Raw genomic sequence first — 16102 nt, 5'->3', positions numbered from 1 at the left:
GCTGGTTTGAAGGCAATGAGTATAAATTTCCTTTTACTGGGGACAGTATTTGTACAAGATTATATTTGTCACAGGAAACTTCTCAGTTTCTTAGATATTTTCTCATACTCTGTTCATTGCTTCAAGGACTCAAAATTCTCCTGGGAATGTCCAAAATTCAGTGTCCTCAAGGACCATGTTTTCCAGTTAGCTCTGATTTAGCAGATGAAGGTGAAAAACACAGGTAGCTAGACTACTCCTGAATGATTGCACACATGTTGATGCTGAGGAGAGAGAGAGTTGTTGCAGATAATACTGGCACGTAGGCCAGGATCAGAAATAAATAATGGATATTCTGGTTTGAGGCAGTACAATATATTAGTGTGATTTCCCCCTCTCCCTCCCCCAATGCTACTCCTTCTAAGATCTGGAGGATCACAGGGCATCACACTGCTGGTTGGTGCTGAGATTACTACTTGCCCTTGAAATATGTAAATGGCCAAATTCTGCTCTCTGGTACGTTTGGTGCAGTCAGTAGTCTTACTCCAGATTTGCAGCAGTGTAACAGAGCAGCATTTGCTCCAAAGAGAACCAAGTTTTTAGGGCAAGATTTTCAAAGGTACTAAGAGCAATTAGGCACTCAACTCCCTTTCAAAGTCAATGGGAGATGAGCACCGAGCCCCCTTTTATGCCTTTCAAAATCTCTCCTCTAATCTCCACAGGAGATCTGTCCATATCACATGTGTTCTCAGCCTGGGACTCATGACTGCTTCCCTTCCATTACTGCTGAAAGGCAACAGGGTGCTGGCTAGATCCCAGCTAGACAGGAGGGAACTCCCAGGGGATCCTGGTATAAAACTACTGTCATATTATATGTGTTTAAGTGCATACATTTTTAGAAGGACTGTATTTGGTTCTGTGGGTGGAGACTTTGACAGATGGGATCCTGTTGTGGCTGTGGCTTCATTATACAGCTGTCAATGTGTCTGTTCCTCTTAGTGTGATGTGAATGAATAAATTCTTGTCATTTATTTTTCTGAACAAAGTAAATGGCTAATTTGTTTTTAAAGGGCTAAAATGAACTGAGGAAAATAGGTCCACCCATGTGAGTTCATAATCAAATCTGCTTAGTTTATTAATATTATTTATTTGTATTATGATAGTGTTAGGTGCCATGGTCAGGACCTAATTGTGGTAGGTGTATCAATTCAGAGTAAAGATGGTTTTTGCCCCAGAGTTTACACCCTAATTGTTGTACTCACCAAATTCGGTTTTGACTTCATTTTGCTGCCACTGGTCTTTCAGTACAGCTGTGGGAGAGTGTACTAGATCTAACAGCGCCTTGTGCATCATTAAAGGATTGTAAACTAAGGAGACTGGGCCTTGTGTTCTGAATGCAGAATCTTTGGTGGTGGTGATGTGTGAGCTGTCAAGAACAGATCTGGACTCAGATCCCATGCTGAATTTGCTGGCTGGTAGTTAAAAAGATGGTGTTTTTCTGTTTGCAAACGGACCACATTTAGGTAGAGTCCGTGAGAGATATTGAATATGGACCCCACTGTCCCATTTCCATGGAAACCCACTTGTCAGTATAGAACTATACTTCAGATAAGACCTAAATTGTAATAACTTCACTAGGGATCCCACATGGGAGCTTTGAATGGGACTAGAGATAATATAATTGTATCTGTGTCTTGCCCTGAAACGGCTCTCTGATCCCACAGAATAGCCCAGAGGCAGATAGCTTTTCTGCCACCTGTGCAGCTCCCCAGTATTATCTTTGCCCCACTCTCCTGCATATTGCCAGCTCAGACCCTGTCCAGTATAGGCCCTGGCATGTTGGTTTGAACAGCTGGGATAATGGCACGCTGGACATTGATTGATTTAGTTGTTTGGAGGTTTATTCATATTAAAATCTTGTTGTTTTACAAAGGACTTTCCAATTTTTTTCCAAAAGAGATTTTACCTCCATAACACATGAAAAAACTAACCTCCTAGCTGAGCCACTTTATAGTGGTTAAAGCTTTCATAGGTCGCTGCTTTCAGAAATAAACATTCAGGACCTGCTCCTGCTCCCACTGAAATCCAGGACAAAACTCCCATTGATTCAAATGAGAGCAGAATCGAGCCCCTATCAGCAACTGGAAAGCTTAATAACAGTTCTGATGGCTGGGGGCAAGGTCTCGCTATTTCACCCCATAACAAGAGAACTGTTCATGGCTGAGGAACAATCAGAATATTTGTCTCTTTAGATGAATAGTTCTTTAAGATTGCATTGAAAGTCAATATTCCCATCTGCGGCTGTGAGGCTATCCGAAGCCTGCAATAAATCAGCATGCAGGAACTGAGAGCTCTGTCCTTGAAGAGATGCACAGTGACCTTGCTTATGCTTACTCCGGAGGAATAACCAGGAAAAACATAGAAACCCAAACAGAGAGCAGCGATGACGAAAGGCACTGCATGCTGTACGCAAATGTTACAGTATCAAAGGCATTATCTGAACCTCACCTTTTTAAATAAAATGCAGCTTTTCATGATAGCCTAACCAAATTGCTGCTGCTGTTTTTGCAGGGGGCTGAATGAAATCCTCATGATCATTACATACTTGTTCGATAATAGTATACTCCGGTCACGTCTCCTTGCAAGTGCATTTCGCTGGAATCACTGAGCAGAAGCAAAGAAGAGCTGATGACTATGTGCTGCCGAAGCAGGTTGCGGGAGCCCTGTATTTTCCACTGGCTGCAGTTTTATGTTTTAGTTGCAGCTTCTCCCATCTGGAATATCAAAGTGGGATTGAAGTAGATAATTGTTAGCAGCGGGTTTATGAGAGAGACTGCGAGGAACAGAATGCCTCTCACACAGCACAAACTGCTCCGTCTGAAAGAGCTGTGAATAGATGATTTTTAGATGTTACCCACATCTAATGCTCCTGGAAACTTTGCAGTGGAAATGAGCCATTGCGCCCAGTTCTTTAGTTAACAACCAAAAGGGGCAAGAAGGGGGCAGCAGGGCTGAACAATGGGACACCTTGTCCTTGGATTTCTCACAGAAAAGCTAGCAAATGTTTCCCTCTGCCTTCCAGTGAAAAGAGCGTGAACGCTACAATGAACTGAATTCTACCCAACGGAGCTCAAGTAAGCTTTTTCCACAAGGATGGGATACAGTGACCCCTCGTCAAGCAGGGATTTGCTGGGGAACAGAACTTTGTTCTTCATCTTCATCTGTGCTTTTGCCGTGGTCACTTTGCTGCAGCAGATCCTGTATGGGAGAAACTATCTCAAGAGGTAAGAGGCTAGCAGAAAAAGTTCTATTTGATCAGACAGATTTGTGACAGAGATCCTGGTGCAAAGGGGAATCCAATCATGCACGAATAGCATGAACCTCCTGGCAAGAGTGTGGGAGAATGTGACTGGCAGCTGTAGCATTTGTCAGGATTATTAAAGCAAAATGCTAGGTAAGATATTAATTGTATGTATTTTAAGTCCCAGTTGGTGTAAATCACTAGTTCTGCTGACATCATTGGACCTATGCAGACTTATACTAGCTGAAGATCTGGCCCAATGTGCCCAATTTTGCCCTGATTTATACCCTGTGTCCCCTGCCACATGGCTCCGTGTCATCCTGTGTATGTCAGGGCAAAACTGGCCAGAAAGAATGAAGTGAGATAATGGTAGAAGTTTAATGCTTTTGTAAAATAAATGCAAATGTATTTCCAGGAATTGATATGATTGTAGCAATATCAGAGGTCAGAATAACAAATGGCTCACGTTATTGTTCCATGGCAGTATTTGTATTAATTTGGGAGAAGGATGGTGTATCTGAATCGGCGGTGTCGCCTAAAGATCACATCAGTCATCAGCCTGAAAATGGTGAATTTGATGTTTCCTGCTCAGGTCACAACAAAATACCAGCTGGGAACGTCAAGTGTTTACCTGAGCCTTAAAGGATCTATTTAAAAAATATTGTGGATGGTTTGATTTATAAAGTGAAATATTCCTATTAAACCTTTTAGGCACCTGGGCTTCAATAACACGGGACTGCTGTGGAAGTTTTTATGTTTTAATTTTAAGAGTAACTGGCAAAAAGAGATTTATGGTTTGATTCTCCCCTGCCTTGCATCTTCAGTAGTCATTTGTGTATGCAAAATGCATTTTAAATACTACCAAATGAGAAATTTCCTCACCATGGGAGCGTTTCACAACCACTGTGCACTGACTTTACACAGAGGCAATTGATAACAGAAGGGGCAGAGCAGTGGAAAAATCAAGCCCTAAATGTGAGTGAATAACGTAGAAAAATAACCACATTAAAACAAACTCAGTTCTGGGGAGAAGATGCAGTTAAAATTCTTCTACTGGGCCAAACTCTGTCCTGATTTATATCCTGTGTTTCTCCATTGACTTCAGTGGGGTTGCAGAGGGTGCAAGAAAGGGGAAAAGTTGACTCCCAAGCTCTAACTTGCTAAGAAAAGCTGGTCCTGTTTTAGTCATACTGCGGACCTGTGGGGTGGGCCGTTGCTACACACGGCTCATGAGATGCCTAATGGTCTCGGACACTATTCGGTGGTCCAGAGACATTTACACAGAGCACGTCACCAGCCACCGTCAATACCAAGAGTAAGCCGGCGTGACTTCGTGCACCCACAAGGGGGAAGAGACCTGTAAACTTCCCCTGTTGGACTTTATCCCCTGAGCCCTGAACCAACCAAACTGAACTCTGCCCTGTGAGGGTCATCCTGTCATCATTACCCAGTCCGCTCATTTATTCATGCCCATGACTATCCATTACCTGTTTGTATGAGTGATGTACCCTCACTGCTTGCTGGCTGTACCCTGAACTCACCCACCGTATACCCCGCATTGGGGACATGACAGACTGTGTATATGTATATGCCGTCCAATACCAAAACGCTAACATCCCCCTACAACCTGTATGTTACCTCCAATGACACAATAACTGACGCCTCAAACACTTTATATCGTTTATTTTTAAATATTCTCTAATAAACTTTAAATCTGTCCTGCTCTGGTGGTTGCTATCACAAAAGCTGAAGCAAGAAGATGTCACAAGTTTTGTAAGTGTAGGTTAACACACACTCATGTTAAGCTTAGCTATGACTTTTAGTGGTTTGTGTCTTTGGTTTTTAATGAGTGTATCAGTCCCCCCCAATGCCACTCGACACATTTTCTTCCAGTGTTTCGGAGAAGGTACTTAGGACACCATCCTGAGGTGGGATGAAGTCAATGGAGGTTGAAGAAACTCAGTACCTGGTGGGATCAGGACTTTAGGTATTAAAGAGGGGAGGGTAGTTGCTGTATGTAAAGTCACTATAATTTGTCACTATAATTCCCCACTGTTCTCATTCTCTAGCTGTTCTGCAATGGGTTATGGTTGTGGTCTGACAGTTCTTTACATCATTTGGGTAAATGCACCACATTTTTAAAAACAGAACTTTTTGGAAGCTGCCTTCTTCTGGACTCAGCCAGCAGCATGTAAATACAATTACAGTTCTTCAAGGGTTTGCTCACTGGTCCACTTGCTAATGAGATTGCACGTATCCTTCAATTAGTAGCTCATTATCGTCCTCTTGGACCAGGCCCTCCATTAAAATGTTACACAGGCTGCAAAGTTGGTCAGACCCCCCCCTTAAGAGCCTTTATTTGTTGCACCTCTTGAGCTGGGGGAGGGGGGACTGCATTAAGAACGTCTTTATAGGGAGGAAGTGGGATATTTATAGTTGCAGCACTGCCTGCCAAGCTGGTGCTTGAGGACACTGGCTGAACATGAGGCCAAGTTTCTCACTATGATTCAATGTGCTTCGGGCTTGACTATCGCCTGTGCTAGGACTCACTGTGTGCGGCACTAATAGGCCTCTTGTACTTTTCCCAAGGCAGCAGAGAGAAATCCATAGCCAGAAAGCATAGCCAGGCTCCCAAGGCCCCTTCCCTGTGGAACAGCAGTGGATGGACTTAGTGAGGTGAGAAACCACACAACACAGGAGGAACTCCGTGGCAGGTCACCTCCGCTCACTGAGATGCAAGGGATGGTCCTGTTTTACGCCAGGAACCCTCCCTTCTCTCCTCCCCCTCCCGCAGATGCTGAAATTCTAGCAAGGTAAACAGGAGGGGGGGTGGGGGGAAGAAAACAGGTGCATGGATTAAAATCAAGCTGCCAGATCTGGCAGTCCTTACTTGGGCTGAACTCCTGTTTGCACATGGTGGAAGTTTTTGCCTGAACAGGAACTGCGGGTTTTGGCTCAGGGACTGTGACTGGAAGGAATAGGACTCTGGGAGACTGTCAAGACGAAGAAGAATAGCATGTGATGGGCGCTTTTAAGCCTGATTCATTGATATCTATGGAAAAATTCCTGTGGACTTCAGTGGGCTTTGGATCAGACCCAGGAAACAGACACACACATCATGAAATGGCCCCTTCTTGCCTTCCACCCCACCCCCATTTTTATAATGCTACTAAAATATGTGAAGACCAAATCCTGCTCACCGTAGTCCCCGAGAAGTTCCACTAAAGGCAATGGATCTACTTGCACCACTCAGGCAAGCAAGGTTCAGCTGCGTATCTTACACAAACCTGTTAAAGTCTGACCAAATGTTGAAAGATTTCTAGAGAGGGGATCTGACAGCAGGAAAGGGTGGGCTTAGTGGCTATAACAAATGGTAATAAAGTGAGACATAATTAGGCTTCTTTAATACTGATCTCCGGGGTAATTATTTTTATTGCAGGGTTTGTGATATGATTAAAAATGTCCTCTCCATTGACCTGCTGAAGTAGGTTAAATCTTGGGGATTCTTATATATATCCAGAACCACAGCGTGCTCCAGTGTGTGCTGTTGTTTCAATATTGTGCATCTGTATTTTTTTTTTTTTATATTTTGAGTCAGATTCTCAGCTGAGATCTGGCCCCTCTGTGGGGTCCAGGTGGCACAGAGAGGTTGGATTCTGCTCAATAAGTGGACAGAAGAGCATTCTCCTGGTGTGTGGGAGCTCCCCACTCCTGTAAAGATGTAGAAGTGGCTTCTGCACCAACTGCTGCCATCCCTCAGCCCATGGCATAGGGGCATGTCAGGGGAAGGAGGGGACCTATCACATACCAGGAAAATGTAGCTGACTTGTGCTCTGCTACATTTATCTTCTGCTGGCATAGAATTCATTAGATGCCAGCCCTCTACTGCCCTGACTCTCTCACGGACTGGGGCTCAAATGCAGGAGAGAACTTGGCCCTCTGAATTACATGCAGGTAACCAGAATAATGTTTAAAGTTTATTAAAGAACTTAAGTGACGTTTTCCACTGAGGCTGTCACTAGAAACATATATAACAACTCTCAAACAACCATATGGTGAGCAAGAAACAGTAAATCTTCGCATTTGGAGTGTATGCACTAAAGTATTTAAAGGCTTTCTGCATTCTAAGTTAGCATAAAATCTCAGCTACAGGTATATACTGGCACCTAGTTCTTAAAAAACAAAAAAATCTCACTCTTAAAATGAAAGATTACACTAACATTGGCACGTCCCTAGCATCTTGCATCCAAGCACTGCAACGCAGACATCAGTTACCTACTCCTCACAACACCCACACGAGGGAGTTATCAGCATCTGTGCAGGCTGGGAAAGTGAATGGATTGATTTGCCTGAGGTCACTGAATGTGTCAGCTCTCCTGACTCTCAGTCCTGTGCTCTGTCCACTAGAGAACTTTCCCACCCAGAAGGGAAATATTTCCTTGGTGAAATGAAATACCCATAGCTAAGATCCTACATCACTGACTCAGGACAAATTACCTATCGGAACGTGAAACAAAGTTTTGCTGTTGGTCTGGGTTTTCTTAGGAGCAGAAGGACATTGGAGATTACAGGAGACACAAAGCCTCAAACCCTGGTCAGTTTCTCACTTTATGTTAAGCAGTTCTGTCCCACAGTATATTGCTTAAGGACAAGTCTACCTTAAAAAGTTAAGTTGACCCAGCTGTGTCACTCAGGGGTGTGAAAAATCCACACACCTGAGTGCAGTAGTTAAGTCAACTTAACCCTTGGTGTAGACAGAGATATGTTGATGGAAGAATTCTTCCAGCGACCCACGCTCCGCCTCTCTGAGACAAGAACCTCTCCCGTCACTGTAGTGAGTGTCTACACTGAAATGCTAGAGCAGTGCAGCTGCAGCTGTGCTGTTGTATGTCCACACTTTCACCATGACATAAGAATGGCCATATTGGGTTAGACCAAAGGTCCATGTAGTCCAGTGTCCTGTCTTCCGACAGTAGTCAATGCCAGGTGCCCCAGAGGGAATGAACAGAACAGGTAATCATCAAGTGATCCATCCCGTCGCCCATTCCCAGCTTCTGGCAAACAGAGGCAAGGGACACCATCCCTGCCCATCCTGGCTAATAGCCATTGATGGACCTATCCTCCATGAATTTTTTGAACCCTGTTATAGTCTTGGCCTTTACAACATTCTTTGGCAAAGAGTTCCACAAGTTTACTATGAAGAAATACTTCCTTTTGTTTGTTTCAAACCTGCTGCCTATTTCATTGGGTGACCCCTAGCTCTTGTGTTATGAGGAGTAAACAACTCTTCCTTATTTACTTTCTCCACACCAGTCTTGATTTTATAGACCTCTATCATATCCCCTCTCAGAAGTTCATACAAGTGGTAACATGAAAAGTTTACAGAGCTTGCAATGGTTACAAAACTTAAAAGGCTATGCTAACAATAACTGAAGGTACAAAGTCTGCAAAAAGGTGGCAGAACTTAATGATACAAGTTACAGATCTTACAATCGCATTGGAGCGGAGGCTTTACGTAACAGCCCATTGTCCTAAAATGGCTCACCGTTGCAGCTCCACCAGTGATAACAGTAAGAGCAGCCAAGACACTAGCAGCCAAACATTGTCATACTGAATGCCAGCAGCTGCTCTTCACTAACGCCACTGCTAGCATAGGTGATAACAGTGGGAAATTCTAGGAAAATGAGTCCCAAGTAGACACTCTTTAGTGTTCAGTCCTCCTTTTGCTTACACAGATGAAATTGTCCACCAGTTGAGGAAGGTGATTCTTATGGGAAGCTGATGTTGAGTGCTTATAGTGAATAAAAGGTCCAAACTCTTTAGACGTTACACAAACTTGCTCTGTGACATTTGTAAAGCTTTTCTTCCCCCTCGGCCATCTGTCTGTCCTATCGATCATTGTGAATTTTTCACAGCTGTGAACATTCTGAGCTTGTGCCTGTGTGCGCCCTTCCAAAGTTAAGGGGCCAGATCAATAACTAGTGTAAACTATCAGAGGGGTAGCCGTGTTAGTCTGGATCTGTAAAAAGCAACAGATTGCTTATAGACTAACAGATGTATTGGAGCATAAGCTTTCGTGGGTGAATACTCACTTCGTCAGACGCATGTAATGGAAATTTCCAGAGGCAGGTATATATATGCAAGCAAGAATCAGTCTAGAGATAACGAGGTTAGTTCAATCAGGGAGGATGAGACCCTCTTCTAGCAGTAGAGGTGTGAACACCAAGGGAGGAGAAACTGGTTCTGTAGTTGGCAAGCCATTCACAGTCTTTGTTTAATCCTGAGCTGATGGTGTCAAATTTGCAAATGAACTGAAGCTCAGCAGTTTCTCTTTGAAGTCTGGTCCTGAAGTTTTTTTGCTGTAGGATAGCTACCTTAAAATCTGCCATTGTGTGGCCAGGAAGGTTGAAGTGTTCTCCTACAGGTTTTTGTATATTGCCATTCCTAATATCTGACTTGTGTCCATTTATCCTTTTACGTAGGGACTGTCGAGTTTGGCCGATGTACATAGCAGAGGGGCATTGCTGGCACATGATGGCATATATTACATTGGTGGACGTGCAGGTGAATGAACCAGTGATGTTGTAGCTGATCTGGTTAGGTCCTGTGATGGTGTTGCTGGTGTAGATATGTGGACAGAGTTGGCATCGAGGTTTGTTGCATGGATTGGTTCCTGAGTTAGAGTTGCTATGGTGCAGTGTGTGGTTGCTGGGGAGAATATGCTTTAGGTTGGTGGGTTGTCTGTGGGCGAGGACTGGTCTGCCTCCCAAGATCTGTGAAAATGAGGGATCATTGTCCAGGATGGGTTGTAGATCACTGATGATGCGTTGGAGAGGTTTAAGCTGAGGACTGTAGGTGATGGCCAATGGAGTCCTGTTTGTTTCTTTCTTGGCCCAAGTATAAACTAGGGTACCACCATTAACTTCAAAGAAACTACAGCAATTTACACTAGCTGGTGATCGGCCACTGGAGCTACACTGATTTACGCTGCTGATAACATAATTCAAGGAAGTGGCGATGCAATGTATGCTCAATATTCTGTCTTTAAACAGCCATCATTTTCATTATTTCAATCCCCAGATCGTCAGTGATGTCAGAAGCACTTATCCTCATTCACCGCTCCATGAAAAGTGTGAAGTGCTTTAGTTTGTAATGAATTAAGTAATGTCTATAAAGTGCTTTGTAGATGGAATGCACTGAGGAGGGGTTAAGTATCGAGTTTTTGTTAAAGCAAAGCTGTTTGATTTATCAGAGCTTAAAGCAAATATCTGAACAATGTCTGACAGATGGAAAACTTAATTTTTGATTATTAAATAATGCAGTAACTTGGAGACCTTTAATACTTGACTGAGCAAAGAACTGGAGAAAATATAGTAAGTGGGAGCTAATCTTGTGCTTTCAAGGGATCTAATTTAGGTGAATAACAGCCTAATAGATTGTTATGCAACTTGAAAAACAAACTCTTTTGGGCAGAGAACAAACATAGGAAACTCTAGCACATTTGTGCTGAAAGTTGAGGAATAATGTGTGCTTATGAAAGTTGTGGGATAATACTTAACCACTCTTCTAAATTGCTCTGAGAACCTTGGGTGAAAGTTGCTATATAAGTAAAAGGTATTATCGAAAAGAGTTATTCTTCTTTTATGAACATCCTGTAGTAAATGATTGTGTATGATTGGTTACTAAAAATGGCACCTTTCCTTTGGAAAGTTGTAATAGTTGTAAATAGGGGTGTAGAATATAAGTGATAACACAGTTTTAATGAGCTGCAGCAGTACTGTACTCTCTGCCAGTGGGATGTTAGTTACTTGATTATTTTAAAATAGTTTATGAACTCCAATTGGTTACAAACAGCGGACAGTCCTATAACTGTGTTCTAAGCACTCAAATACCGCAGTGAAGAGCACAGTGTAAGAAGCAAAGTCGAACAGGATAGAATATGGTAGGTGGGCTGTGGAACTGCCGCAAAACTTCCTGGGGGCATTCCTCATACCTTTTTTCATAGGTGCTTCTTCTTCATGAACCAAATAAAGGGATAGACATCACAAGTTCTTGAGTCATGCCTTAAAACTCTGCAGAAATTTGCAAATATTCACAGCTCCTTTGTTGGCTGCAACTTTATTTTTACCGTGAAAATGTCACAGAGCAAAAATCCTAACCCTGCTAACTAGTGGCTGGGTACAGTGCGAGAATCATTTCTTCTGACTCATCAGTTCCAGTTTGCTTTTAAAAAGGCGATAAAAGCAGAATGACAACAGTGTTTTTCAGAGCTGTGTCTGTCTTTAGGATGCAATCCTGCTCCCATTGAAGTCAATAGCAAAATTTTCACTGGCTATACTGGGATGAGGGTTAGTCATCAGATCCTTCTTCTGTTCAGTGTACTGTAGTGGTTGGCTGTTGACTTACTTTATTCATAGCCTTATAATCATAAACAGCTCATTGCTGAACTGAATAACCACACACAGTACCTACCCATGACCCTTACAGTAATTTCAGTTTTGGGTCTCATTCTGTGCACTGGCGACTCCAGCATTGTTACACCAGCACATTTTGATACCCTGATGCATGCTCATGCCCTCAGCATATTAAGTAATATAGTGAACAAATTAAAACCAAATTCTGTTCCTTTATGATACTCCAGTAGTGCCCTGCTTTCTGCGTTAAATGCTTCTGCTGTTGGGTCAAGGCAAATCCTTTGTCCACTCAAATAGCTCCTCTTCAATACTTTCCTTAAAAATATGCCAGGCGCTTCATTTTTGTAAATTTCTAGGGAATTTATCAGTGTTTATTTTAAAAATTAAAAAAGACAACTGAAAATTGGTGCAAAAAATTAAGTACACCTTTTTCTAGGTAGATGTCAGGGTTAAATTGGGGGACATCAGGACAGAAACAATGTGATAGATAGAGAAAAGAAAGAGTATTGAAAGTAAAATCAGTTTAATGCTGTGGTTTATTTTATGAACTGTACATAATGGTATGTACATATATACACACGCGTCTGTATCTTCCACTACATTGCCTTACTTTAACAGACAGACTTACTTTTACCCTTGACCCTGGTCTATGCTACAGAGTTAGGTTGACACAAGGCAGCTTATGTTGCCCTAGCTTTGTAAGTGTCTATACTAATACTTCGCTCCCGCTGATGTAACTCGCCCGCTATACCGACTTAACTCCACCTCCGGAAGCAGTGTAGAGTCAATGTTGATGTAGTTAGGTTGACGCAGTGTCAATGTAGACACTGTGTTGCTTACATTGACTGTTGCTGGCTTTCAGAAGCCATCCCACAATGCCCCACACTGACAATTCTATTGGTGCAAGTGCTCCTGGTGAAAATGTATACTGCCGACACAAGGAACAAAGCATAGACACGCACAAGTGATGGAATTACTGAGGGGGTCAACTTAGGCCTGGTCTACACTACGCGTTTAAACCGAATTTAGCAGCGTTATATCGATATAAAGGGCTCTTTAAACCGGTTTCTGTACTCCTCCCCAACGAGAGGAGTAGCGCTGAAATTGGTATTGCCATGTCGGATTAGGGTTAGTGTGGCCGCAAATCGACGGTATTGGCCTCCGGGTGGTATCCCACAGTGCACCATTGTGACCGCTCTGGAAAGCCATCTGAACTCGGATGCACTGGCCAGGTAGACAGGAAAAGCCCCGCAAACTTTTGAATTTCATTTCCTGTTTGCCCAGCGTGGAGCTCTGATCAGCATGGGTGGCGATGCAGTCCCAAATCCAAAAAGAGCTCCAGCATGGACCGTATGGGAGATACTGGATCTGATCGCTGTATGGGGAGACAAATCTGTTCTATCAGAGCTCCGTTACAGAAGACGAAATGACAAAGCATTTGAAAAAAATCTCCAGGCTATGATAGACAGAGGCCACAGCAGGGACTCAGCACAGTGCTGCGCGAGAAGCGTAACGGAAAGCCAAAGAATCAAATGGACACTCATGGAGGGAGGGAGGGGGGACTGAGGACTCCAGCTATCCCACAGTCCCCGCAGTCTCTGAAAAGCATTTGCATTCTTGGCTGGGCTCCAAGTGCCTGAAGGGTCAAAAACATTTTCCTGGGTGTTTCAGGGTGTATGTCGTCAATTTACACCCTTCCCCCCCCCGAAAGAAAAGGGAAAAAAATAGTTTCTCACCTATTTTTAATGTCACCCTATATCTACTGCCTTACCAATCCTTGCTTTGATGTCTGCGTCTGTGCCACCCTGCCGGTCGATGATGCTGCCTAGGTAGGTGAAGGACTGCACTTCTTCCAGGGGGCTTCCATTCAGTGTGACTGGGTCGTTGCTGATGGAGTTGATCTTGAGGATCTTGGTCTTGTCCTTGTGGATGTTGAGGCCAACCTGTGATGACGTGGCTGCCACTATGTTGATCTTCTCTTGCATCTGCTGTTTGCTGTGTGAAAGGAGTGCAAGGTCGTCGGCAAAGTCCAGGTCATCAAGCTGGGTCCACAACGCCCACTGAATTCCGTTCCTGCGCTCATAAGTGGATGTCTTCATAATCCAATCAATAACGAGGAGAAAGAGAAATGGAGACAACAAGCATCCTTGTCTGACTGCGGTTCGCACCTGGAAGCTGTTTGTGAGCTGCCCTCCATGGATCACTCCACAGTGTATGCTGTCGTATGAGTTCTTGATCAAATTAACCACCTTTGCTGGGATGCCATAGTGGCGAAGGAGCTTCCAGAAGGTCTCTCGATCCACGCTATCGAGCACTTTCTCATAGTCAACAAAGTTGATATACAACGAGGAGTTCCACTCAAAAGAGGCCGTCCAAGAAACACCTGGCGACGCGACCTTCAGGCTGATAGCACAAAAATGGGCTATACCTGGAACCAGCTAGAGCAAATGGCCGAGGATAGAGGACTCTGGAGATCTGTTGTTGGCGGCCCATACCCCGATTAGGGTGACGGGCATGAATGAATCAATGAATGATGTCTACTGCATGCTGCTGGTAGACAGGGTGTTGGAGCGCTAAACAGCAGCATCCTCTCCCCTCCCCTCCCCGGTGGCAGACGGTACAGTACAGAAGGACTGGTATCTGTTCTCGTCATCAGCCCGTGAGTGCTCCTGGCTGGCCTCAGTGAGGTCGGCCGGGGGCGCCTGGGTAAAAATAGGAATGACTCCTGGTCATTCCCAGCAGATGGTACAGAACGGCTGGTAACCATCCTCATCATAGCAACTGGGGGCTGAGCTCCATCAGCCCCCCCCCCACATCATGTCTAAAGAAAAGATTCTGTCCTGCCTGGACTATCATAGCAGCTGGAGGCTTTCTCCCCCTCATTTTATCTCACTAAAAAGTCAGTGTTTCTTATTCCTGCATTCTTTATTACTTCATCACAAAAATGGGGGGACACTGCCACGGTAGCCCAGGAAGGTTGGGGGAGGATGGAAGCAATGGGTGGGGTTGTTGCAGGGGCACCCCCTAGAATGGCATGCAGCTCATCATTTCTGCGGGATCTCTGGGGCTCTGACATGGAGCAGCTGTGCTCTCTGGTTCTCTAGTAGACTTGCCCCATATTCTAGGCAGGACTGACTCTATTTTTAGACAAAACATAGGAAGGGAATGACCCAGGGAGTCATTCCCATTTTTGCCTATGCGCCCCCGGCCGGCCTCAGCGAGGCCAGCCAGGAGCACCCATGATAGCAGCAGACAGTACAGAACGACTGATAACCGTCATCTCATCGCCAATTTACAATGGCATGGCAGATGGTGCAATATGACTGGTAACCGTCTCTGCTATCTTGCAAAGGCAAATGAATGCTGCTGTGTAGCAGTGCAGTACCGTGTCTGTCAGCAGCATCCAGTACACATATGGTGACAGTGACAAAAGGCAAAACGGGCTCCATGATTGCCATGCTATGGCGTCTGCCAGGGCAATCCAGGGAAAAAGGGCGCAAAATGATTGCCGTTGCTTTCCCAGAGGAAGGATTGAGTGACGACATTTACCCAGAATCACCCGCGACACTGTTTTTGCATTGGGATCTCAACCCAGAATTCCAATGGGCAGGGGAGACTGCGGGAACTATGGGATAGCTACGGGATAGCTACCCACAGTGCAACACTCCGGAAATCGACGCTAGCCTCGGTACATGGACGCACACCGCTGAATTAATATGCTTAGTGTGGCCGCGTGCACTCGACTTTATACAATCTGTTTTACAAAACCGGTTTATGTAAAATCGGAATAATCCCGTAGTGTAGACATACCCTTAGTTTTGTAGTGTAGACATGCTATAGACTTAACTTCCTGTTTCCCCAGAATCTCCTTGCCCTCTGTTGCTTTAAACCATTCCCATTCATTCAGCCTTTTCCCTCACCCCTCTGTAATGTTCTGCCCTGACATTCACTGTCCCTACACTGTCTCCTTTTAAGTTTCACTTTAGTCCTAATTATTCGTTGCGGATGAAACTGTGAAAGTCAAGCCTTGTCTACTCCGCTTGGACACTGCAGGTCTTGTAGCACTTTTCATAAGAACACACGCAATCATGGCCAGTGTTTCTCAGGATCCAGCTGAAAACCTTGGGCAACTAAGTGTTTGGTTTGTCCTTCTGGTGGTAGGGACAGTGTATCAGGTTGGGTCACAGAAATCCCCTTGGAACTGCCACCTGATGTTCAGAGACTACCTCTGAGCCCATTTTCCCTGCCAGCTTGGGACTTCAGAACCCTGTCTTGTTGAGCCAGACATGCTAGCCTGCTGTGAAGACAGACCCATGTCTGATCCACACCCCACAAAGCTGCAGGCTTTAACAGAAAACCACTTAGCAGGTATTCCTGTCTCCAGCACCCAGATACCCAGTTCTCAGTG

The 16102-nt window shown here is 44.4% G+C and overlaps 1 protein-coding gene across 6 annotated transcripts in view; it reads left to right on the top strand.

Annotated features, from left to right (window-relative positions):
- Positions 1–16102, top strand: part of ST8SIA5 (ST8 alpha-N-acetyl-neuraminide alpha-2,8-sialyltransferase 5) — a 104505-nt gene that overhangs the window by 27094 nt on the left and 61309 nt on the right. For 4 of the 6 annotated variants that reach the window (XM_039545098.1, XM_039545096.1, XM_039545097.1 and 1 more), the window contains exon 2: positions 3062–3263. In XM_039545098.1, coding sequence (XP_039401032.1) covers positions 3133–3263 — 131 coding nt within the window. In that variant the 5' untranslated portion in view covers positions 3062–3132. Of the gene's footprint in view, positions 1–2550; positions 3264–16102 lie in introns of all 6 variants that reach the window. The other 2 variants (XM_039545095.1, XM_039545094.1) reach the window with 1 other exon arrangement.

Source organism: Mauremys reevesii, linkage group 6, assembly GCF_016161935.1.
Source record: "Mauremys reevesii isolate NIE-2019 linkage group 6, ASM1616193v1, whole genome shotgun sequence".
NCBI lineage: Eukaryota > Metazoa > Chordata > Testudines > Geoemydidae > Mauremys > Mauremys reevesii.
This window is presented reverse-complemented; position numbering and strand designations above follow the sequence as displayed.